The sequence below is a fragment of the Neurospora tetrasperma genome (assembly GCF_000213175.1).
Source record: "Neurospora tetrasperma FGSC 2508 unplaced genomic scaffold NEUTE1scaffold_1, whole genome shotgun sequence".
Taxonomy (NCBI): Eukaryota; Fungi; Ascomycota; class Sordariomycetes; order Sordariales; family Sordariaceae; genus Neurospora; species Neurospora tetrasperma.
This window is the reverse complement of record NW_009799099.1, coordinates 3423832-3448308: the sequence shown is the minus strand read 5'-3', so window position 1 is coordinate 3448308 and position 24477 is coordinate 3423832. Positions and strand designations below refer to the sequence as shown.

The 24477-nt window shown below is 51.4% G+C and overlaps 9 protein-coding genes across 9 annotated transcripts; 5 read left to right on the top strand and 4 right to left on the bottom strand.

Moving 5' to 3' along the window:
• Nucleotides 1-380: 380 nt before the first annotated feature.
• Nucleotides 381-2366, bottom strand: NEUTE1DRAFT_58018 (uncharacterized protein; the record flags this gene model as incomplete). The annotated part of the gene is made up of 2 exons (XM_009849031.1): nt 381-1667; nt 1719-2366. The coding sequence occupies 2 exons, from the start codon at nt 2364-2366 to the stop codon at nt 534-536; spliced, it is 1782 nt and encodes a 593-aa protein (XP_009847333.1).
• A 1987-nt stretch (nt 2367-4353) lies between these two features.
• NEUTE1DRAFT_115951 (uncharacterized protein) lies at nt 4354-5211 on the top strand (the record flags this gene model as incomplete). Its single annotated transcript, XM_009849869.1, has 1 exon — nt 4354-5211. The coding sequence occupies one exon, from the start codon at nt 4605-4607 to the stop codon at nt 5004-5006; it is 402 nt and encodes a 133-aa protein (XP_009848171.1).
• A 969-nt stretch (nt 5212-6180) lies between these two features.
• Nucleotides 6181-7029, top strand: NEUTE1DRAFT_36610 (uncharacterized protein; the record flags this gene model as incomplete). Its single annotated transcript, XM_009848862.1, has 1 exon — nt 6181-7029. The coding sequence occupies one exon, from the start codon at nt 6181-6183 to the stop codon at nt 7027-7029; it is 849 nt and encodes a 282-aa protein (XP_009847164.1).
• Nucleotides 7030-8536: 1507 nt separating this feature from the next.
• NEUTE1DRAFT_120094 (uncharacterized protein) lies at nt 8537-9752 on the top strand (the record flags this gene model as incomplete). Its single annotated transcript, XM_009849868.1, has 4 exons — nt 8537-8689; nt 8750-9399; nt 9461-9633; nt 9703-9752. 4 exons carry the CDS (start codon nt 8537-8539, stop codon nt 9750-9752), a joined length of 1026 nt encoding a protein of 341 aa, XP_009848170.1.
• A 237-nt stretch (nt 9753-9989) lies between these two features.
• NEUTE1DRAFT_120093 (uncharacterized protein) lies at nt 9990-10938 on the top strand (the record flags this gene model as incomplete). The annotated part of the gene is made up of 3 exons (XM_009849867.1): nt 9990-10460; nt 10590-10677; nt 10910-10938. 3 exons carry the CDS (start codon nt 10218-10220, stop codon nt 10936-10938), a joined length of 360 nt encoding a protein of 119 aa, XP_009848169.1.
• A 919-nt stretch (nt 10939-11857) lies between these two features.
• Nucleotides 11858-13050, top strand: NEUTE1DRAFT_76695 (uncharacterized protein; the record flags this gene model as incomplete). Its single annotated transcript, XM_009849866.1, has 2 exons — nt 11858-12546; nt 12641-13050. The coding sequence occupies 2 exons, from the start codon at nt 12086-12088 to the stop codon at nt 12804-12806; spliced, it is 627 nt and encodes a 208-aa protein (XP_009848168.1).
• Nucleotides 13051-15121: 2071 nt separating this feature from the next.
• NEUTE1DRAFT_98165 (uncharacterized protein) lies at nt 15122-16094 on the bottom strand (the record flags this gene model as incomplete). The annotated part of the gene is made up of 3 exons (XM_009849865.1): nt 15122-15267; nt 15668-15784; nt 15959-16094. 3 exons carry the CDS (start codon nt 16092-16094, stop codon nt 15122-15124), a joined length of 399 nt encoding a protein of 132 aa, XP_009848167.1.
• Nucleotides 16095-16669: 575 nt separating this feature from the next.
• NEUTE1DRAFT_127756 (uncharacterized protein) lies at nt 16670-19335 on the bottom strand (the record flags this gene model as incomplete). The annotated part of the gene is made up of 5 exons (XM_009849864.1): nt 16670-17266; nt 17341-18018; nt 18091-18410; nt 18486-18822; nt 19294-19335. 4 exons carry the CDS (start codon nt 18579-18581, stop codon nt 16915-16917), a joined length of 1446 nt encoding a protein of 481 aa, XP_009848166.1.
• A 2454-nt stretch (nt 19336-21789) lies between these two features.
• NEUTE1DRAFT_76687 (uncharacterized protein) lies at nt 21790-23880 on the bottom strand (the record flags this gene model as incomplete). Its single annotated transcript, XM_009849863.1, has 1 exon — nt 21790-23880. The coding sequence occupies one exon, from the start codon at nt 23878-23880 to the stop codon at nt 21790-21792; it is 2091 nt and encodes a 696-aa protein (XP_009848165.1).
• Between the last annotated feature and the right edge of the window lie 597 nt (nt 23881-24477).

Below are 24477 nucleotides of genomic sequence, written 5' to 3'. Positions count from 1 at the left end.
CAAAAGCAGGAGATCGTTATTGAGGAGTTCGTTTCCGAAAAGGGCGTGAGATATGGTAGTTGTGATTTGACCGAATTCTGATGTGAAAGGTTACTTGGCTAGCGATTGGAAGGAGAAGCGAGTTGTTGAGAAGCGAGGCTCTGATTTGCGTGGTAGCTTGACCAAATATTCAAGAGGAAAGACTATTGTCGAGAAGGAAGGCCTTGGAGATGGTGCTTGTTGTTTGACTGCTTTCTGATGTACAAGTGAATGGGAGCGCGTCGACTAGGTGCGCTAGTTTCCGCGCTACGAAGGTTTTTCTTCCGAGTGTTAAGTGAATAGCAGTAACCAGTGAAGTGCGCGTGTGAGAGGCCGCCTCATTATAAATGCTCACATGTGCAGTAACCATTCAATTAGTTTAATTAGACATTAGTTGAAATGAAGAAGCATTACGAGTCCTCCAGCAGTGTTTGTAGGTATACCGAGCCGCTTCCGTGACGCAGGACCTGTGAATCTAGTGGCGTGGCACGCGCGAAGGTGTGAAGGGTTCCAGGTCACGGAATAAGGCGCTTGAATGGATGTGCCTCTGTGTTGAGGACGAATTTATCGAGGTTGATGAGATCCGGCTCGCTGAACATGAGATAGAAGTACTTGAGTGTCTCTCCCAGCCAGAAGCTCTCCATGGAATGGATCATGGGTGGTTTCCCCCCCTTTACGGTAACGTCGAGCAGCGCCGAGTTGGCCAGTTCGGTCCTGGTGTTGGAGTCAATGGCCTGGAACATGGCCCAGGCTGAGTCTGGAAGGTCACGGCGACCCGTCATGCGGTAAAGGAGAAAGACGCTCTCGATGGCCTCGGGGCGAAGGATATAGCGCGCGTCTGGAATCGAGACAAAACCTTGAGGTAGCCTTTTGTGGTTGATGATTCTGTTCGCTTTATGCAAATCATTTTCTTTATTCTCGGACAGCCCCCAGCCAGCCGCTTCAACGACGGCCAACTTCCATTTTTCCTCATCCCATGGACAGTGATCGGTCGAGTCACAGGGTAGTACGTGGAAGACCTCGGGCATTATACCCAAGGGCATGGATTTGTACGCCCACACGCACCCGTCCATGAGCTGCTCTCCCTTGTGGATATGGGTGTCATTCTGAACGAGTTTGCCTCCGAGAGCAAGCATTCCGCCGGTAAAACAAGCGAGATGTTGGCCTTCTGGACGCATCTGTGTCACTCTCTTTCCATTCTCTGACCCGACCAGGACCATGCCCGTCATTAGAATGTCTTTCTGATCAGGCACCATAGGACGGAAGAGGTTGTAGCGAATGGCTGTATCCATAGCTGCATTGTACATGTCGGCGTACATTGGAAGCAAGCCGCCGACAAGGGCATGAGTCTTGGGGAGGTATTCGTAGAGCGAGTCGGCCATTGCACCTAGCGTGTAATGGTTGTGTCTGCCAAAGTCCATCCGTCTTGCATCGACTACGACAGGCCACATGCCGGGAAGACGTGTTTTTTGCTGTTGTTTCTGGAGAGCCTCCATGATATTTTGCACAGCATCAAACCACTTGGGATCACCCGTCAACATAGAGAGACGAATGAACTCGAGAGAGAAGGACCCAATCTCGGCAAGGAGGACAGCATCATGGGCGACTTGTCGCTCTCCACGGGAAGCGTCATGGAAATTCCATCTCGTCTGGGGCATCCTGTTGGGAGTGTCGAAGGCCAGGTACAAGACCTCACCCACCTCCTTGGCCTTTTGCAGCAACCTCTTGTCTTCGCTGAGGTCGTATGCGGCGAGGAAGCCGCCTAGGTACCGGATATTTGTCTCGAAGACGTTGATTTCGGCTCGCGAGGTGGTCTCGAAGCTGATGTTGGCTGCCGCAGCAACGGCCTCGTAGAACTGATCCTTCAAACCCATGATCCATAGCGTGTCAAGGCTATCAACTAGTGTTGCTCCCCATCCTCCAAAGGTATCCTTTCGGCCGCCGTTAACTGGCTCCAGCTCGTCACTCATCCATGCCTTGGTGCGATACGAGCTCCAGCAGCGAAGAAAGGCATCTTTGACGGCAGCTTGTCTCTCGAGGCGTACCTTTCGGTCATTGTCAGACTCCGGGCCGAAGGTGGTCTGTACTGTGGGCAGTCTCGAAGGGGGCCCTGTCGGCAGCTGTCTCATCTTGGTGACGGGGTGCTGGGGAGGTTTCTGCAGCCTATCACGTATAGATACCGGGGGTGATCCCCAGTCCGAGTCCGGCCCTGCATCAGCGGAGGAGGAAGAGGAGGAGGAGAAGTTGAGCCTGGCCAACTCGAGGTTGCGGTGCGAAGTAAAAAGCATGAAGCAAGTGACACAAGCAATGAGCAGTGCCGCTCCCCACCGCCGAGCAAGGGGCGGCATTGTGGAAGCTGAAAATGGAACTTTGGAACTCAACGAAGGCGTGATAGTCGAAAATCCGCGGGGTTGGAGGAGCCAAAAGTTGACATATGTATTCTAAGAATATGAACACCAAAGTTGTTGCACCAAAGGAAGTTGTCACCGTCTGCGTATTTGTTTCAGGAGACTTTTGCCGTTCACGATTTCTGTAACATACAGCAGCTGGTGGGTATCGCTTGGCTATTTTACATACCAGCTGTCACACTTCTCATGCAAGTTGTGAGTAGACTGTAATGTAACTACCGTAAAGATACGTATTCTGGCTGCTGGTAACAACCACTAATTGTGGGGATGTTCAGGGACCGACCGCCCGTGTCTTGGGCAGCCAAGCTGGAATAACGGCCCGAGATCTTAGCGTTGTCCCCGCCAGCGTAGCGCGCCCCGCCATTACCGTAACATTACCCCCTCTTACTGTGTGGAGCTTCACTGCACACTTCAAGTTGTTTGAAGAGCAGCCCGCTTCTTCCATTGCCAAACAACACAACAACTCGCGAGGGCAATCCGCGATCGAGGACACTCGCCAAAACCCGGAATTCCATACTCAAGTACCTCTATCGATTTTGACTGGATACTATTGCAAGATGCTGACTGCCTGGTACCCCTCGATCACTTCGACAACTCGACCATCGTTGTGCGGAACCTATGAAGTATGTTCATGCTTTAAGTAGCTGAGATGCTAAAGTACCACCGCATCACCACGGCATTGGTCGAGAACAAGTTCAGCCCTACAGTCAACCTGTGTCTTGAATCCGCATACAAGAGCTGACCGAGACCCCGACTTATCTATGCGAGAGCAGCCTTCTTTTCTGGTACTCTACCTAGCAGCACTCATACGACAGATTACACCGGGGAATACGGACATTTCTATTCGATTCAAGGCATCTCAGATGCCTATCTTGGCAGGGCTTATGATTTGCGAGGGCAGGCCTCTCACTTCGTCAACTGTTGGGGCTTCACCTATGACCGCCACACTCTTTTACCTTACGTCGACCTAGAGCGGTATCCCAACCCGACTGCCACATTGGTCCCAGGACAACCAGACGGACTGGACACATGAAGCATCGCAAACGGGAATGGTTTATAGCCATGCCTTTGTAGTGATCTGTGGTCCTTCGTCTCCGAACCCTCAGAAACCCTTCCTAGACCCTAGTGAGCCAGAGTGGCTGCCAAAGCGATTCAACGTTCCCTGGTGCAATCGTTTTTGAGTGCAAGACGCATCGCTGCAGGCTCAAAAACAAAACGAAGTATCTGGCTGGTTTATGACAAGAATGCTTTCTACTCGACATGCTTTAGCAAGTCATGCCGGGAGCCACGCACAAGGCACTCACTTACTCAGACGAACCTGGCCAAGTTATTCCCTCTTGGTTGAACCCCCTTTTCCGAGTTTGAGCCAATGTTCCTAGAGCATTAAAAGCTGGATGGCTGAAGGGGCGTGAAAAATATGGAGACGAATAATGATAATGAGTCGAAACACCCAAGTCGCTGGGCTCCAAACCTGTTGTAAACCTTAGAGTGTCTTACGTGGATGGTTATGGGAAACGAGATGGACGGAAACTGAGGAACATTCAACTGTCCAAACTGTTCGGGACCAACCAAGCAACATGAAATACTAGATTTTGGGATCAGGTGCACACAGTTGATGAATCCCTCCCTGATGAACCTCAAGTCTTGATACGCGGTCGCATTGACCCCGAAAATCGCCGGCGATCAATGCACTACCCAATGCAACGGAAGCTACCGAACGCTAATACATGCTATACATAGTAAAGTTGCCGGATCTTCGGGGCCGGGATTGTCCACATCCCGGCGCAATCCACATGCGATGAACCTGACAGATTAGCATAGCCGAGATCGCGCGACCATTTCATACGAACAACGTCATACATATGCGATGACGCACATGACACAATCATGGCTCATGGTTTTGAGATGACTTCGACTCACAATGAACGTGAACTCGAGAGGACTGATTGCCTGTGCTTCAACATAGACGCGATTGACATTATTGCTTTCACCTTCATCCGCAATTCTTCCTGGTGAATTACACATTGTCTCGATAACTCCAATCGCGCATCACGACCGCAAGGAAAACCATCAAGGAGTCCGAACCACACCAATCACTACCTCAAACCACCACACTCGACCACCACACCCCACACCCCAAAGCCCTCCACCACCTACCTCTACGCAATCACCATAATCATGTCTTCCCAAGATAAGAAACCCCTCCGCCAAGTCGCCGCCGAGAAGGTCAACGGCCCCAATGCCAATCCCTCCCAACTAGGCGATCCCATTTCCCTCAAGGCCGAGACCAATCAGAATCCTCCCGACAATGTTGAATATGCCCCGGAAGGAGCTGAGGTCTCCCCTTCTTCTTCTTCTTCCCGTTCCCCTTCCAACAAATCACTCTCCGCGTCGCATGCGAATCGAACAAAGGCGTACGGTGTTCCGAGGAATGATCCCACGGATGCCAGTCCAGGCGGGGCAAGGACCGCTTCAGGAAAGAGAATTCCTTTAGAGGGAGACCCGACGAGTTTAGAGCGGGAGCAGGTGGTTGATGATACGAAGGGGAAGGGAAAGGGGAGAAGGGGAAGTAAACTTTGAGTGAGCATTGAGCGGGGATGGCGAGGGGTGATGAGGATATGAAATGCAGTGGCGATGGTTAGGTGGTGTGATGCGGATAGGACGCAGTGAACACAGAGAGCGAGCATTGCTGCTTAGGGAATTGAGACAACGCATGCAATTGCAAATTACTGTAGAAGCTGATAAAGAAACCATCTGGACAATTTAAACATCAAATCATCAAGCCCGCATGGCTCAGTGGTAGAGCGCATCACTAGTAATGATGAGGTCGTCAGTTCGATTCTGGCTGTGGGCAATTCGCCTTTCTTTTTTCACTTTTTAGGCATTTGTTGTTCTTAGCGTAGTTGCTGATTCTTGTCATCTTTTTTCTTTTCCTTTTACTTATTACTGTTTTCAGCTATGTTTGTTCTGATGTTGTCATTTATCACTCGGGTTCCTTTTTTCCTAGGTGTGCATGGATCCGTATATCGGGCAAGGTGAATCGCAAATGGGTTTCGCATCAACAGTCTCTTCATCTTCTTAATCATTGCTGAACAGGTCAGTATTTACTAGCAGTCAAGAAGAGCAACCAAGGAACTTAAACCGCACATTTTGGCTCAATTATCGCCAGCCCATTGTCAACCAGCTATTGCAGCCTGGTTTTCACTGCTACTCGAGGATCGTGGGTGGAATGAAAGGGAGTGGGTTGGTTGATCAGGCTAACTAACGGTTCCTCACCATGACCACTGGTTAAATACTGCAACAAAGCCCACCAAAATCCACAGCCCCATTGCATCTTCTACTATCCGACTGTTGTTGATATCTCCTAACTCCCTTCGGACTTAAAGCATGTCTTGATCGCGAAATCTCCGGGATCTTAGTTGTTCGTGTAAGCACAGAGTGACATTTCGGAACCGAAAAGGCTAACGGATCCACCAAACCTGACGGAACCGTAAGTCAACACACCGAATAGCCTCTTAAATAACGGCCGACAGATGGTAGCTTGACCTTGATGAAGAGGAAGAAGCATATGGTGTCTTGTATAAGAGACTTAGGAATCCCGCGTTTATGACCTTGAGTTAAAAAGCAAGTTCAAATCAGTCACCTCTCAATAAAGATTGTACTCAACTTACCTTGACCCCAACCCCTGAAAATCTCCCCATCCCACATCATACTTACTAGCCCCTCTACATCACCGAAAAACACACCATCAGCCATGTCCTCCTCCTCTTCCTCCGCACAGCCTGAACTGCCCTCCGGTATCAGCCGCTGCTGCGTCACCGGCTTCGGCTGGTCCGGCACGCCCACAGGTACTGCCCTCTCTGCAGGTTCCATCCCAGGCACCACCAACGCCGTCTACAAAACGGGCACGAACCCGCGCGTCGCCATCCTGATCATCCACGACATCTTCGGCTGGACCTTCCCCAACGTCCGCCTGCTGGCCGACCACTACGCCGCCGAAGCGAACGCCACCGTCTTCGTCCCGGACTTCTTTGGCGGTTTCGTCTGTCCGCCCGAGCTAGTGCTGGAAGAGCGCTGGGCGGAGATCGACATCGCGCGCTTCATGAAAGAGAATGCGCGCGAGGTGCGCGAGCCCGAGATCTTTGCATTTGCGAAGGCGTTGAAGAGTGCGGAAGGGGGCGGATTTGAGATGGTCGGGGCTGTGGGGTACTGTTATGGTGGGTGGGCGATTTTCAGGTTGGCTGCTGCTGAGCATGAGGAGGGTTCCGGGGATTCTGAGGGGAACGGCAAGAAGTTGGTGGACGCGGTAACGACTGGTCATCCTACCTTTGTGACGAAGGAGGACATTGAGAGGGTTTCAAAGAACGTGCCGGTGCAGGTGTTGGCTCCGGAGTTTGATCCAAGGTATACGGAGGAGTTGAAGACGCACACGTTTGTGACGCTGCAGAAGCTGGGAGTGCCGTTTGAGTATTCGCATTTTCCGGGGGTACATCATGGTTGTTTCATCAGGGGCGACGAGAGGAAGGAGGGCGAGAAGGAGGCAATGGTTAGGGGGAAGAATGCAGCGGTTGCGTGGATGAAGCAGTGGTTGCATGGTAACTGAGTCTTCAACGAGGCTGGATAGTATGGGGAAGATTTGAATGGGAATAGTGTCGGCTGTAAGCATTCTCAAGCCTCAAGCCTCAAGCTGAGTTGTTAAGATCTGGATTCGGACATTGCCGTCGTTTCTTGGATCCAGTTGTGGTGGGACGAGCGGCGTTTGTTTGTGAGTGTTGTTGCCGAGTCTTTTCTTCTGGCTTTCAATCTCGTCGATGAGCAACACTATTTAGTCATCCATGTGTGATACGACACATTAATTCCGACGCTTATCACCACGGAGTAATTGGCGATGACGAGGGTGAGTAACTGGCCCTGTGAAAGCGAGTAATAAGTGAGCGTCGGCTGGAATTCAGCAGACTGGAACAATGTCGCCCACTTTCTATTTTCAACCACCAGCATCTTCGCTGGAAGTCGAATCGCCCAAGTCCTGCCAGGACATTACCCGGTCAGGAAGTTTAGCAATAGATTGAGCGGTTAATCTCATGGTGGCGATGGTCCGCTCAGGTGCGAACCTACCAAAATGTGAAAGAAAAAAAAAAAAAAAAAAAAACAAAGAAAGAAGGGATGTGCACAATCGAACCCATGCGTGATATGTGTAAACAATGGCGAGTGTCTTTTGGAGCCAAAACCGGGATAGAGTCCTCTCAACACGGGGGCAATAAGTCGATGCATCGCGGAATGGTTGGTCTAGCGCAGACAGACCGTCCAGGTTGAACCAACAACAGCATCTCGAAATCCAGCGTACAGAATGACGGGCCGATTGACTGATCTCAGGGCATATCATACGTGCTATACTTCCCGCCTGATCGGTGACATTAATCTCGGAGTCAATCAAGACTTAAAACCGGGTAAGAGGATGTTGATATCTCCCGGCTTCGGGTTGCATTCTCCAATCGGAGCATATTCATCACTCGATGACAACTGAACTTCCCCTTCGCTCGATACGGGGGTTATCTTCTTGATTTGAGCGGAAGAATTGTCGAGAACAAGGTTGAGCAGAGCGCCTAGAAGTCAGAGTAAATTGCACAGAAATTATGTTAACAGCCGGCAGTTGATGCCAAAACGCCGCCCCTCTTCAACGATGCATCATTGCCATCACCCGTAGTAACGTAGCCGCCTTGAACGGGCTTGGCAATTATAGCAGAACAACAACGGGGCGTGAGGATGTGAAAGATCGTCGTCTTATCTGCTAGAATCCATTTTAGTGACCCGGCACATGGTACGGATGCGGCTCGTAAGGAGTTAATGACAAGAACCGTAGGAAGAAAAATGGAAACGAATAAGCCCGGCTGGATCTCGTAGGATAAAGTATCATGCTTCCCTTTGAATCATGGGCGTCACCCGGCTTTCCTGCTGTGTTCTCCTTACACATGAATTTTCGAGTGTCTGCTGGCCATCATCTTCCGTCCCAGGAGACACCCCACGCCAGAGCAGGTCCTTTCAACAGACAGTCCTCTCTTCAGCACCACATAAGCAACGCCTTGGTTGATTCAGTTGAAAGGGGAGACAAGATGCACTGGAGTTTACTTACCGCGCTCGCGCTTGTGGCGCCTTCGACGGCGTTGATACGGTTCGGCTGCTCGCAGCTTACTGTCCAGCGGGTAGATCCGCTCGTCAACCCCGGAATCTCTCCCTCTCCACATCTTCACCAGATCATCGGTGGCGTAAGGCTTCTTCCCCTTTTCCTTGACGACACTTGGTCCGGTGACTAACATTCCATCAAGAATGCCTTCAACATCTCCATGGATCCACGAGAAGATATCGGAGAGAAAGCCACATGCACAACCTGCCAGTTTTCTGAGGACTTCTCCAACTACTGGACTGCTGTGCTCTTCTTTCGTGCCCGCAACGGCTCGTATCACCGGGTCCCACAGGTCCCCAACATCGGATTTGAAGGCTCCAATGGGGGCATGACCGTATACTACATGCAGGACGGGCTGGCCAACTACCAGCAGACGTCCAAGGTAACGGCCTTCAAGCAAGGATTTCGCATGCTCATCGGCGAAGCTTCGTACCGGAGTAAGCAGCAAGCCACCCGGTTCCGGCAGATCACGTATACATGTCTTCAGGACCTTGGCACCCGGTTCCCAGAGTCCATGAACTTCCCAACCAAGCCGTGCCCGGCCGGGATCATGGCTAATGTGAGGTTCCCAACCTGCTGGGATGGTAAGAACCTCGATGCGCCGGATCACATGAGTCACATGGCGTATCCGGAGTCCGGAACTTTTGAGAGCGGTGGACCTTGCCCGGCTAGTCATCCAGTGCGGGTGCCCCAGTTGATGTACGAGACCATCTGGGACACAAGCAAATTCAACGAAAAGGAGCTTTGGCCTGAGGATGGAAGCCAACCATTTGTTTGGTCTATGGGCGATCAGTATGCTACCATCTTGAGATAAGAATTGGGAAAAGAAGTTATTACTAAAGATGACAAACAGTACCGGCTTTGGATCCCATGGCGACTATATCTTTGGTTGGAAGGGCGACTCTCTGCAGGGGGCCATGGACTCGGCGTGCTATGTTAATTGCCCGACCCTGAAGACGCAGAGCGTGTCGGCGATGAACAAATGCAAGTACAACGAGGTACTCGTGGATGAGCCAATCGACGGATGTAAGTCTGCGATCAAAGATCTTCTGGTTGTTAAGGAGTGATCCCGCTGATATGACTGACCTACCTCAGGGCTCGATTCCATTCCGGGAAACCCGATGGAGGAGATGGGAAAAAAGTAAACAGAGGCAACAAGAGAAACGATGAAGAGAGTAGTAAAGCCAGACTCGGTAGACCAGGGGAGAGTTGGTTGACGTGATGTCGATGCTCATGACGATAAGATTGATGCGGTTGTGTTGCTGTAACATAAGAGGTCATGGATGAGATGTATGATGCACTTTTTGTTGGTCATTGTATATGGTCAATGGCGATCATGTTGAGGAGTGATTCTGCCATGTCTGCATTGACAGTCGCGCGATCCGGACAACAAAGTGAATTCGGGATAGATGACATCGGATGGGTCGCAGTGCCGAGCTAGCTGTCAGGTACGGATTTGGGGCATCGTCGACAAAGGGGAATCCAAAAAGACCGACATACGGTCTAAAGTGTAGACGGTTCTGTCGTCATTGTCTCTTGCTCACCTCCATTTTCGCGACCGTCTTCCCGTTGTCTCTCCACGTCGTACTTGGTGTGTAGGTCTGTGTATCATGGCGGCCGGTATCGTGGCTGGCCAGTCCACCAGCCGCGGCCAGCAGGGTCGTACACGCGAGAAAGGCGTCCATGCATTCTATTCAGGTTCCACGATGCTTCGATGCTTGATGTGGCACTGCCGCCCTGGATCGTCGGCTGCTGCACGTAATGGTCTGAGCACGGAATGGATGAGTGGCAGGTCGTTTATCCCGGAAGGCCGACGGGAGGTTCGGGAACGGCCCAATGGCTGCTGCCGAGTGGTTGGATACACAAGGTAGAGGTCAGTACGGTTACCTCCGAAAAGAATGGACAAAAATAGATGGGACTGGTGATGGCAATGGTAATGGCTCCGGATCTTTGCATGGACACTTGGCGAAGCCGACGGATAGACCGGCAGCTCAGCCGTCTATCATGACGGCGGATGGAGGTTGTGGTTGAAGAAATGGAAAGCCCTGCCTGGCACGGGGTGGCAGCGACGTAAGTACGCGTAGATCTTCTTGAACTGGGCAGCCTACAGAATATCATTATTAGTAGTGGATAGTCAGGAGAGAATCTATCCATTTTCTGTAGAACAACTGCTTGTTACCCCGCCTACCCCTAAGTAGAGCAACCGCTAAAAATGCAAAGGCTATGGCGTAAGAAACTCCGGCACCGTCTGTGTCTTGCAGGTCTCACATGGCCTACAAATCTTAATTTGACAAAACATCAGACAACACAACCATGAACCAGAATGAGTAAAAGATCGAGGCTGCGAAGGTGACATCGCACCTTCATTCATGCAGAATAAACAAGCTGCATCATTCGCATTAACCTGACGAGCCTGGGAATACGAGCCCCCAAGAGGGCATAACTTGACCACTAAAGGGGCGGGAAGGTACGTATCGTTCTATATTCCGGAATCTCGATACCCATCCTAGGGTAAAAAGGGAGACTGGATAGACACCGCATCTTTTTGGTGGCAGCTGCGTCACCATCCCTTCACCTTCTTATGCTTGGACACAGCATGAACAACAACACCGTTAGGTAGCGATACTTTTGCTTGTACAAGCTCAACCCATGGTATACTATGCATAGCATGGTTACCGAATCTACCTCTACACCGACATCTGGCACGCACATGAGGAGGGGTCTCGGAGATCTGCAGCCCTAAGTACCGTCGGGGATCGTGGGATCGGACGATGGGACTTGGCCACCACCACAAAAGAAGTGTAAGGAAACCACAAACGGCAGCACCGACGGCCGACCGCCTTTCCGGGTCTTTTCACTTCGTTTAACTCGTCCCCTAACGTTGCAGCTGCATATTGGAACACGAGACGCAAGACGGCTTGGGTTCAGCTATCAAGAGGTATCATTTGTTGACCATTGGCAAAACTGGTGATAGTATTTCAAATTGATGTTGCTCCAGCCTATACTAACTACACTACACCTCTGCAAGCATCAAATTTGTTAGCGCGGTGATTTGCAAAGTGGCAAGAGCTCCACTTTTTGTACAGAAGATGACTGGGTTGACCACTTCTAAACCCTTGAATACTGTAAGGTGGCGGTACCGCGCTAACAGGTTTAATGCCGGCAGAGGTGTCACTGGCTGCTACAACAAGAAGCTATAAAGCGGCAGCTAAGGAACCTTACGACTCACTTCATGGACTAGCATGACTGAATAAGAAATAACGATCTGCGCCACAAGAACCTTGATCTCAGACTCCCTCTTCTCCCAGCCTTCTAAAAGAGATAAACATTCAGGACCCCTATTATCAATCTTTTTGATACTGATACATCCTCAATCTCATCTCAACGGGAACCACCACGGTCACATCCACCACCATCACCATCAACCTCCACCTCACCATCAAACTCGGCTTCACCACCCAACACCAACTACTAAAAGATGCTCACAACAACACTCACCACCGCCCTTGCGGCCCTCCTCCTCCCGTTCTCCTCAGCTTCCCCCATCGCCGTCCGCCAGGATAATACAACTACCACAACTCCACCAACAAACCAAACCTCCTGCGGCGCCACCTCCTTCGGGAACTTCTCCTGGGCCCTCTCCGCCTTTGACTACCACGCCTCCTATATCTACACCAACCCCGCCCACCAAAACTCCTGGGGCTACGTCAACTTCAATTTGACCAACCCAGCCATCGGGCCCTCGGTCACCACCGTCTGCAGCGCTTCAAGCAACCAGCTCAACGATTTCTTCTACGGGACCGTACAGTACACGTGCATCAACACGCCGGCGGGCGTCAAGAGTGACGTGGGCAAGACGAAGTTTGATTTCAACCGGCCGACGGGGGAGTTGAGGTTCAACCAGAGCTGGACTTGCCGGGATGGGGATCCCAAATATCCGTAAGTACCTCTAATTATCGCTTGTGCACATCTTGCACTAGACCACCTTAAATGAAATTGGGTCAAGGTGACTAACAGGATGATGACTATGTAGTACTACGTTCACTGGATATGCGGCTGTCAAACTCCATTTGAACTGCACCGAGGCGAGGTGGCAGAACCGTAGCTGGAAGCAGGGCCAGATTTACTCGACGAGGGATGTGAGGTGCTCGCCTGTCAATTTGAGTGTTGACCCCAAGGAGATGACTGCTATGGCCTAGTCATCTGTCGGACCAAAGGCAGATGTGTGGTTTCGGTATTTTCTGTGAGTGTACCGGTTGTGAGAGTGGCCGGTGGATGTGATGAACGGGCGTCTTTTACAGCATGCATATGGTTTATGACAGGTTATGAGAATCATAAGATGGCGGGATTATAGGTAGAATACATAGAGGTAGTGCTTAATGGTAACGCTAGGGAGGAGGCATTCAAAATTTTCATTTCATCACGCAAATCTGATCTCTATTATTTTCCAACCCCTTAGTAACCTTGTGTATTCCGGTACCCGAAGATAACGCAGATTGGTCCCCAGCGTAGAAAGACGCAACCGCTCTTCATGTCTCTCATCCATGGACTCAAAATCGCGCTGAATTGAGGTTGAGATTTTCTCCATGGTGACCGTGGATGCGGAAACTCGCAAGACCCATTTCTTTGCCCTTTTTGAGGCCCACGAGGTTGACTCGATTGCATAATCGTTTCGATGATCTTTCTGTGCCGCATCGTGGAGCTGTTGATCTCGTGGCGTTTCTCGTCCAGGAAATTTCGGCTCTCCTATTTTCGTCATCTTTTCAATTTCCCGTCTTAACAATGGTAACAAAGCAGATTCTAGTACCAAGTCAAAAACTCTTCCTGACCACAGCAGATACTGACAGGAGAACGATTTCGATAAATGATTCTCCAATCTACCCGCGACCAGCTTGAAACAAGATATCGCCTAACGGCTCCGGCATAGGATTCCTTCGTGTCCGGTAAAGTTCTAGAGGGTAATCCTGAGTGGGCGAACACCAAGAACCATCATAGTCCCCCAACAAGGACAAGTCTCTTCAGTACAGGAGCTTCTGTTGGAAGAATGGGAACTCCCCAAAGATGGCACACAGCCGTCTATCCATGGCCAAGTTCTTGAGAATATCCAGGAAAGCATTCAAAGCATCGTTTTGAAAGCCCAATTCGGTTCTTATTGGTATATGCATCAATGGGGGCAGTGAGATCTTCCGTATCAATTCCCACTCCTCGTTCAAGGAGAGGTAGAGGACTGAAATTAAGGGGATATTAAAGTGATTGCCTGAACCAGATACCAATATCATCAGCAGGGATGGAAATGCTTTCGATGCACCGCATAGAGTTGCAAAGAAAGTAGACTTGGTCTGCTAGAAAGCATAGGCGGCGACGGGAAAGAGCCCCTTAGGATCGCTTCTTGAAAGGTCCAAGCCCTGGCGTCCCATCGTGTGTAGGAGAGTTGATGGTCAATATCCGTCTCGTCCGATGTAGGACCAAGCTACCTGATCCAGTACGGACATTGTTGTTGTGGAATTTGATGCGTCGAGCCAACCCCAGGTAATCGCTGAGAAGGACGTCACCGGCGGTGGTAGTAAGAGTACCGACAGCACACCCGTAGATAACGTCTAGCGCATGCTTCTGATTTAGCAATGCTTGAATTCGGGATTGTCTTGTGGAATAAATTATTTGTCGATCCAAAAAGTATCTCTACATTCCATATACTGGGTTGCGATGATGGCGTCATTGACAACCCTGGGAGTTTGCCCTCGGGTGACAATCATCAAAGGGATGATCTTGTGTTGTCGGCGGGCCCCATAGGTACATAGCTTAATGCAATTGATGTATTTTTATCGCATCTCGGTGACTTCCGGTATCTCACCTGCTAAGACGATCCTTCGACTGAAGCAATCTATGAGTCTAAATCCTGTGACCGGCGCGACTTGAGTTATCTGATGAGCAAGTTGCTCCACGATGCATCGAGCAATATGGAGCAAATGATGCGATCATTGCTTGATTACATCGAATTCGACTTGCTGCCCAAGAAGCTTCCAAGTGAGTTCGTCTGTAGAGATATTCAGATCTTCTAGAAACATCATCGGTAGGTGACGTAGAGGTACCTTTCAGCTTCGGACCATCCCTTTGGCTCGAAAGTGGGTGAGCCAGAAAATCAGAACACCCTTCTCTTCGACACCAACTGCACAAGTCGCGTTTGCCTGGACTCTCTTCGTCTAGACTCTTTTGGTTCGAAATGTGATGATATAAGGAAGTCTTTCGGGACGAGGTCTGGTGGTACGGGACCTCGTGGTCTGGAATGCCTGGATTACCGGAATTTATATTAATGAAGTCTATTACTCTTCCGGTTAGCGAGCCATACCCTGATGTAAGAATTCAAGAATGAATCTGAGGTTACTAGATCTGGTACCTAATGGTAAAGAAAATTTGATATCCTCCATTGAGGTGTCGACGTTCCGTTGTCGTGTCGCATTCCGAAGAAGCCTGAACCTTCCATAACGAGTTTTCCATGCCAAAAGGAAGCGACACCCTACCTGCCCAGCTTATTCATCACGTATTTTTCGGAATCCATCATGATATTTGAGCGCTTCCGGGCGGCCAGTCTTTCATGCCTCATCACTTGCAACGCCTTGATACATCGATGTGGCGGTCCGGAATGCCAGAATGAGCTACGATCTGTGAGATTCAAGTTGTTTCTGTTGTTGAGGCTTCTTGGTGGGTATTAACCGGGACCATATTAGATAAGGTATTGGCACCTCTGATGAATTACCTAGCTCGCATGGAAAAGTTTGACAGGTCCCAAATCGGTGTCGAATATTCGGAATATAAAACGTATTGTCCACAAATGCGTTTGTTGCACCCACCTGGGTCGTCCATTCACACGGGTCTGCCTTTTTTGTTTTGACTTCACCTTCATAAAACCTTTGTCATATTTCAAGGTACCTCCTCAAGCTCCACTACCTCCCATCATCTCACGTCGAGTACTCGCTGCTACAATAGACCTCATATCGCGCCCCAGCAAAGGTTTAACCAGCAGCAGCCCGACTCCCATACAACTCCTCCGCGGCACTCTTACTAACAGGGTTGTTCCTCAACGACTCCTGCGTCCCGCTCCCACCCAGCTCTTCAATCACCTTTTCACTGTGTTTTTTGGATTCCTCGCTTGTGTCTGAGTGAATGCCAATGCCAATTCCTGTCAGTTCCTTCCTTATCACACCACAAGAAATCATGTCGCCAGGAAGTGGGAAGGAGGGCGGGTATGAAGAAGAAAAAGGAAGGAAGGAAGGAGAGGAAGGGGAGGAAGGAAAGAGGGGGATAGCGGGGGCAGGGGAGAAGTGGAAAGGAGATCAGGAGGGAAAGAACATACTCGGATTGGCAAGATTGGCTTTATGGCCCCTAATCACGTTGGATGTGTGTTCCTTCCCTTCGTTGAGCTCTTTCATGTCGTTGGACATGGCGGACTTGGCGCCTTGCGAGGAAAGTTGGCCGGCGGGTTCTGCCATTTTGGCTGTAAGGCACTCAAGCGTGGAGTGCAGATGTGATGCGGAGATTATTTTTCGTTTTAGTATGGTAGGTAGGTAGTAAGTCAAGATGATCGTTGGTGGTGTTGATCAGAAGCAGATTATCCAAGTCGGTATTTTCCGATGAAGTGATTGAGGGATCCTATGTCGTCGTTCGTTGAAGGAGTATCGCGACTTGATATACATATTATGCACTGCCTTCCCTTTTCAGTCCTGGCAATCGGATGACGTCTTTCCAAGCTTTTCGTCCTCCCGATTTCGGCTTGCGAGAAGATTGCATTCCTGTTTATCATTGTCCCAAGGTGAGGATCTCATAGTTGACGTCATTCGTGGCCCGTCTTGGCGCTCAAGAGCTCACGGATTTGACTGCTCAACACTACCAAGCTCGAGCCAAGACAACTTCTGCTCTTGGCAGGGTAACCAAACAGTGAAGAGAGTTTGAAGTATGGTCCAACGCTTAAGAATCAAGGGTACGGAGGTCGGATTGTGAGACCAAAGGGACTGCCGATCAGATGAACAAACACCAAACGCCCATCACACACAAGCAAAAGACAGGTCCAGTGACGGTGACAGAAAGATAAGGAGGTCGATTCAGACGAACCTCAAACTGGTATCAACAAAAAAGCCACATGGTATCATTGGTGTAAACATCCATCCCCCGTAAACAAACCCCCTTCATCCGCTCCGATGTCATTATCCACATATCCACATTACAACGCCCAGACAATCCGTCCGTCCAGGTCCAGTCTATATATGCATTCACAACATCACACCCACTGCCTCGCACTGCTACTGCAACAGTTTAGACCTGCTTCTCAGGGTCCCTCCCGCTGATGCTACCAGCTGTGCTGTTGGGGGCAGTCAATCCAGGAATAACATCCAAGCTGCGAGTGACCTCCACATAATCGTACGCGAACTCGCCAAGCTGGTCGTCGTCGAGGCCAATCTCCTCCTGGTGGTGGTCGACACGGAGCGAGAGGCCGGGAACGAGGTTGAGGAGGAAGAGGATGACGCAGGTCATGACGAAGGAGTAAGAGAAGCCGGCGACGCTGTCGGCGAGCTGGTAGGCGAGCTGGATGTAGTGGTGGTTGACCCAGCCGCCGGCGATGGCTGAGTCGCCGATGGAGACACCGTCGAGAGCGGCAATATAGTCACTATAGCCGAGAAAGGTTAGTCATGGTCTCTTCGAAGAGGGGAGAGTGGATATGGGAGGAGGGTAAAGACATACGCAGCAAAGATACCAGTCAACAAGTTGCCGACAATACCTCCAACACCGTGCTCAGCAAACACATCGAGCGCCTCATCAATACCCAGAAGGAACTTGAGCTTAGTAGCAAAGTTGCAGCTGATACCGCCGACAACACCAAAGATGAAAGCCGACCAGGGAGGGACGTAACCCGCAGCAGGGGTGATGGCGACAAGACCAGCAATGGCACCGGAGCAGAAGCCGACGGTGCTCCACTTCCTCTCCAGCCGGTAATCGAGCAAGACCCAAGTCAAGCCACCGACGCAGGCAGCAATGTGAGTGACGATGCAGGCCATGACGGCGCGCAGGTTGGCGGCCAGGGCGCTACCGCCGTTGAAACCGAACCAGCCGACCCAGAGGAACACGGTGCCTAGAACGACGTGGGTGACATTGTGGGGGCGATAAGGCAGGCCGTTGACCTTGTTGTAGCCGTTGCGCTTGCCGAGCATGAGCGAGTAGGCGAGGGCGGCGGCTCCGGAGCTGATGTGCACGGGCGTGCCGCCCGCAAAGTCGAGACCGCCCATCTTGAAGGACCAACCATTGCCGTTCCAGGTCCAGTAGGCGATGGGGTCGTAGACGATGGTGGTCCAGATGAACATGAAGACCAGAGCGGGAAGCATACGGCCGCGATCAGCGCACGCGCCAATAGCGAGCGCGGGACTAGAGGGGTTAGGGGTTAATTTGAGGTCGTGAGGAAGGAAAGGGAATAGGGAATGGAAAGAAAATACGTACGTGATGGCAGCGAACATGCCCTGATAGAGGCAGAAAAGAAGGTCGGGGATCTTACCGCTGCCAACGCTTGGCTGGGCGAGGGTCTTCATGAGACCAAAGTTGGAGAGGTTGCCGATGTAGGCGCTTCCGGTGTGGGAGAAGGCGAGCGAGTAACCCCAGAAGAACCATTGAAACCCTACGATGGCTATCGACATGAGGGAAAGCCAAATGAGGGCCAAGGCTGACTTTCTTCGTGCAAGACCGCTGTAGAAGAAACCGACACCGGGAACCATGAGCAGCACGAGGGCTGTACATGTCATGATCCATCCGAAATCTCCGGCCTGGTGTAAGTCACAGGTTAGCCACTGATGTTCCTCCCGATCAGTCCTTCATAAGATAGCGTGGTGATGCCGTACAGAATAATATCGGTTGAGGTCTTCGAGAAGGGGGTTGCCTCCATTGTTGGCGACGCCGGCAACCCCCTCGTACGTTTCAACGGGGCCGGACGACATGTTGGAGGTTGATTCGATTCCAACACCAATTCGGTACAGATTATGTCGAGGTCAAGTGAATACGTTCGGTGGTGTTGTGGGCTGACCAGAGCATTTGTTATTGAAACTGTACACGAACCAAGCCCTCGGTGCCGTGTAGTGTTGATGAGATAGATGACTTGAGGTTGCAGAGAAGATGAGTTTAGGAGAGAGGGATCTACAGGATAAATAAAGGAACAGACCCAAGACCAAGGGCGAGGAGCTATGAAACATGTCAGCGATGTGTGGCATTCATGTCGGCCCTATGCACTCCAAGCTGCAGTTATCAGTGTTGGTGCTCCTTGATCCCCTGTTGATGGTGTCGAGGTAGGGCTCCATTCCGTTCTGGGAAACCCTCCCACTGCCGCCAAGACCTCAGCTTTGATGGATGGGTGGGCCACAGAGATAAGAAACCCGAACGCCGCGCCGTGAGCGGACGGTGGGGGTCTAACCTGTAAGATTCCGATCCATTTTTGGCTATTGTAAGCGGTCATGCTGGGCGTGTTGCCCAAAGAGAGTCGAAGGAAAGAAAGCCTCGTTCAGGTGGAGAAGCAGCAGAAATACCTCTGGTGATAGCTACACAGTAGTCGCTGACGAGCGCCTTCCAAACCATGAATAGCATCCAATCCGAATAACATCGGAAGGGCTGGGATAGCCGGCAAGGGGTGTACAAAGAAGAACCGTCGAATCTTACATTATCGTACCCAAGGACCACTTACGGCCTGTCGGGCAAAAGAGAAATTCGGAGCAGTGTGACCTAAAATTTGTCCCAGGTATCAAGTGGTTACACCGTTCCAGCTTGATGAGGTGAGAACAAACTTTGTGCGATGCCTTGTCGTACCAGACGAAGTCATGGAATCGTCGAAACCGTCAAAACTGTGATCATCCCCTTTTCACCTCCACTTGATCGATCTGGCCTAGTGATGCAGGCAACCTTTTGGGTTACATGATCATCCTGCAGTTTACCTATGAGCCCTTTCCCTCGTGGATAAACATGGAGTAGATAGTCATCAATAGACAGCCTTCTATATTGTGGCTCAATCAAGGAACACAGTAATCCGGGGTACGTTGGGTGTGGCACCACATGGAAAATGTGCCTCGGCGGCAGCGGGAGAATTAGCTGCGGTCAGCCATCTCCGGCATTCCACAGCATTGGTCTGGATGAAGAAACTGCCGCTTGATGATGTCGTGAGTGACTTGAACGTCACTGATCTGACGAGTCTTTGGTGTCAAGAAACGGAGGGACCCAAAGGGGACGGACGGGATATCGAACGGCAGACTCCTGTCGTAGGATTCTCCTGTCCGTAGGATTCCGATGCCAAGACTGTTGGCATTTGGTTGGCACCCAATCGGTTTGTATTGCGGCCGGTTTGGACTGATTCGAATCGAGCAGCAAAGAAAAGCCGATAAAGATGGAAAACGTTCGTTGAAGTGTGTCGTCCGACGGGGCTTACGAGAATGCATCGCTCCGTAGTCCTTATCAGTTTGGTCAACGCCCGGGCCCTGTTAATCAGGGTCTCCACTTCAGCCTACTGTGGAGTGTCAAGTAACCCGGGGAAGGGTCAGGGTTTGGGCAGGGCCCGGGTGCACCTAGACCTCCCACTGTGTGAAGGGTAGACTTGGGGGATCCACCTGATGATTATCTCTCCCGAGAGTCCACTTTAACCATTTCAACCACTGAGAACATATGCATCCGATATTGATGCTGAAAACAGAGGTTCTTCGCTTGAACAAAGCCACAAGTGGTCGAATTGGGCATTCATGACTGTACCAATACCGGCCGGTAAGAGATGAGGCGTTCTTGCCATTGGCGCCGTCCGTTTCTCTCTTATCTCTCGGCAAAGTGGGTCTCGACTTGGCACTCTTGGCGTTGCCCTGGAGCGTTGCCTGGTTGACTTCAACTGTTGAATCGATGATGGGAAAATGCGAAGGTTCAAGGAGAGATATCAGAGAGGGAAGCTATTCACAGAGAGTCAAAGGCAATGGATATAGATCTCAAAGTTCATAAGACCTCGGTATCACTCAGTCGTCTCAGTTTTCATGATGCACGACGTCCTCAGCCTCACGGTTGGAAGCACCGATGCACAACAGCCATGGATGTCTCTCGCACTTTCCGCAACACTTGATCACAGCATCAGTCTGTGTCGAGTTCTTCACGTTTCAACGAGAATGGCGGTAACAAGCAGATTCACCATTGACAACAGGAAAGAACTGGACGAAACATCCAAAGAGGGATGCCGATATTCGGAACGAACGATAGGTCCTTCATCTTCTTTGTGTTCTGCCAACCTTTCTTATCAACCAGATAAACCCGTCACCGGAATGCGATCTGGTTCTGGAAATCTTCACTAGCCGAAAGAGGAGCCTCCAAAAGAAACTTGGCTAATGAAGCTAGAATGGACGATTGCTGTCAATGATAAAAGATAAGAAGCTGACAGGCGGATGGTGACCCCATCCCGTCACGCCGAACCCGGATCAGTGCCTGATTGCCCGCGCTCCACTGCACTCTCGGCGACCCGACGCTAACGCATCTCCATTGAGGTGTCCACTGCATCCGCTGTTGTCCCCGTCATCTTGGCGTGGGCTTAGCTGACGCTTATTTTGTGGGTTCAGGCAATGTTTCCATGTTTGGAGCTGGGCATGTGGGGTTATTGTTTTTCTGTGTCAACACCATCGTCGCCATCATTCAACATCGCCCGTGTGAACAATATCACCAAAATGACCAAATGATATGGCACTTCTCAAACGAGGGACCATGAGATTTACCGCAGGTTCCTGCACTTTCTACTCACCATGTCCGAACATGGACACACACAACACGTGGCGATCTTCAAGGAGGGACAAGTGACCATCTGCCCTCCGCTTTTGACACAAGCATCTCGCATTATCACCAAACTGAGTATGCCTCATCACGCATAAGAAGATTTCCACTTTGCTGTAATTCGTCCTCACGGCAACGAGATCACACCAGGGCAAGCACGCGCGGGAGTTGTTCAGCAAGTCACATTCGACAAAGGCCAATCCAGGGCAAACGTTAAGACATTCTCATTACTGAACTCATAAACATTATATCTCATAATCAAGAGTCATCAAGTCTTTCTCCTGGCCTCAAGGTTGCCCAAAGAGGTTGGTATCCAATCCATCTTCTACAACCCCCTTTCTTTCTTTCTTTTATCATATCCAATGGAAATCAAACATCAATCCACCTAGCCATCCACTTATCCACCGTCGCCTTTGCCTCATCCACCAACCCCAACTCCAACAACAACTGGACACTGCCTCTAATCCCGCTCTCCAACGCCGATGCAATCCACGCATGCGTATAGCTCGTATGCTCGCCCACAAACACCAGATTGTTTCTCGTCTGGAAGTACTCCGGTAGATACAGTTCATGCTGTCCAACCGCCGGACTCGCCCACGACGCGCTCTCCAGGGGGTCCAGCGCCCAGCAGCGCCTGTTGAACTTGCCCGTGTACTGCTCCTTGACCAGCTCTTCGCCATGGATTTCCGCCATGGCGTTGAGCACGTACTGCACGTGTTCTTCTTCCGGAGTCGAAACCCAGCGGTCGCCCCACTCTGCTCCCGAGATGTACGAGGCGAGGATGGAGGCGGGGCCATCAGTGCCGTTGATATTGTAAGAGGGGTAGCAGATGGATCCGATGCCGGGAATGTCGGAAGAGGTGGAACACGACCCGTAGATGGGTTGAGGCAAGTGTTCCCAGAAACGGGTGCGGAACTCGAGCGCGACCTTGCAGGCGGATCTGTACTCGAGGTTTTGGATGGCGTTGGCCAAGGTGGGTGCTGTCAGGTCCAAGGCGGGCGAGAAACGCCATTTCTTGACGATGGAAAATGGGGCGGCGATGACGGCGTAGTCATGCTCGGAAGACTCGAACGAGTCTTTGTAGCTGTTGCGGCTGTGGAGCGTGACTTTTTGGGTTTCGGCATCAAATGCGACGCGCTCCACGCGGCGGTTCAAGGTGGTGGCGTTGTCAACGAGCGGGTGGAAGGAGAGGGGCAACCGGTTGAGACCACCGTCGATGGTCTTCCAGGTCGACGCGGAAAAGTACATCCCTTCGTACAGCGTGTCCCAGTACGAGTGAGCGCTGGCGCTTAGAAAGGCCGTGTCGTTGAGCGACCCGCGCAGGTAGTTCACCATGAAGCCGAACTCGCTCCATTGGTCGCCGGGCAAACCGGCTAGGCCGCCACTCAACCAGTCGGCGTGCGCTTTGAACATGTTCTGCGCCATCTCAGCGAAGAACTTGTCGGTGTCGGGGAGGAATGCGTCAACTTTCTCACTCAGGGACTTGGTGGAGTTGTTGGAGACGCGGGTGAGCGCCAGCGACGAGTTGGCGGCGAGCTCGGCGAGGGTGGGTGGTAGACCGGTCTCGGGGTTCTTGATGCCGTCGTGGTAGTAGAGGCCGTTAGAGTTGGACTGGTACCAGGGGATGAAGTCAACGCTCAGGTTCTTGGAGTGGCCGTTGAGGCTGTTCATCTCCTCGGCCAGCTGGAAGACGAGCTGGTGGTCGCTGACGTTGTACGTCTCGTTGCCAAGCGTGATGGTGTTGGGGAAACGCATGGGCCCCATCTCCTGGTAGCTGTAGTCGAAAGGCCCGCCGGAAAGGTACTCGGTGTGCACACGGCCACCAAGCCGGTTGCCGCCCTCGATGATGCTGACATTGGTCATGCCGGCTTGTGTCAGGCAGAGGTAGGTCATGAGACCGGACATGCCGGCGCCAACGATGGCGATGTTCTTGCTCTTGGCCTTTTCAACATCAAGGGCGGAAATCTCCTTGTCCTCAAGTAGCTTGACACCGTCGAACCACGGTCCCCATGGATTGATGCCGTTGTCCGTAGTCATATGAATGGCGACGGAGTCTGATGGCTTTGTAGCGCGGGCCTTGAGGTCACGGCGCATCTTGATAGACTTGAAGTCAAAGGACTGAGGTCTGCTGCGACCGACAAGACGGCCGTTGGCGCGGCTCCAGGCTGAGATACAGCCATCGGACTGTACATTTTCGGGAATTACCCACACGAGACGGTCGTGGTGAGCGTCAGTGGGCTGGCTGATGGAGTGATGAGCTTCTTCTTCACGCCTGGCTTGGCATGAACCGTAGGTGTAGCTGACGGCGCCCTCCACTGATGCTGAACGCTCAACATGGATGTTGGAAAGACGGGAGTTGAGTGACGACCGAGTCTCGAGCTTGAGGGGAAGGGGTGCAGTGACTGCAGAGTTGGCCGGTAGGGCGAGCAGTGCCGCACCCGCGGCAGCAGACCACTTCATCTTGTATGAAAGCAAGGAGACGGATGGATGAGGATCTCTTGTAGGGCTGAGGTGCTCAAGAGATTTGAAAAGGAGGAGGGGGATGGATGGATGAGAGAGTCAACGACACAACTCAATGTTGCGTTTCCATGAGAGCGAGAGAAGATAGCTCTTATATAGACCACCATCCAAGCATCCAGGAGTGTATTCCCAACGAGACCTGACATTATCCAGGCCCGGTCCTAGTCCGTTCCTCCTGGTGAAGCTCCATACCGAGAGAAGGCCGGTTGTACGTAACTGATCACCCCAGTCAGTCAGTCAGTCAGTCAGCCAGGCTCTCCGCACTGCCTAGGGCGGCTCAAGGGGAATGAGGGGGCGGAGGGGAGATACAGTATCGGCGTTACCCTCAACCTTGACGTTCCATTCGAGAACCCTTGCACTTCATGTTAAAGAAACTGATAACCAGCCGATGGCCGGGTCCCGAGTACCTAGTGTGCCGTATCTTTGAATCCCGGCTCTCGGATTCGAGGAGTGGAGGTGGGTTGGATCGGATATCGAACTGCAACTACATCCGTGCAACCTATTATGGTTAAGGCTGAACGGATGGGATACAAGCTG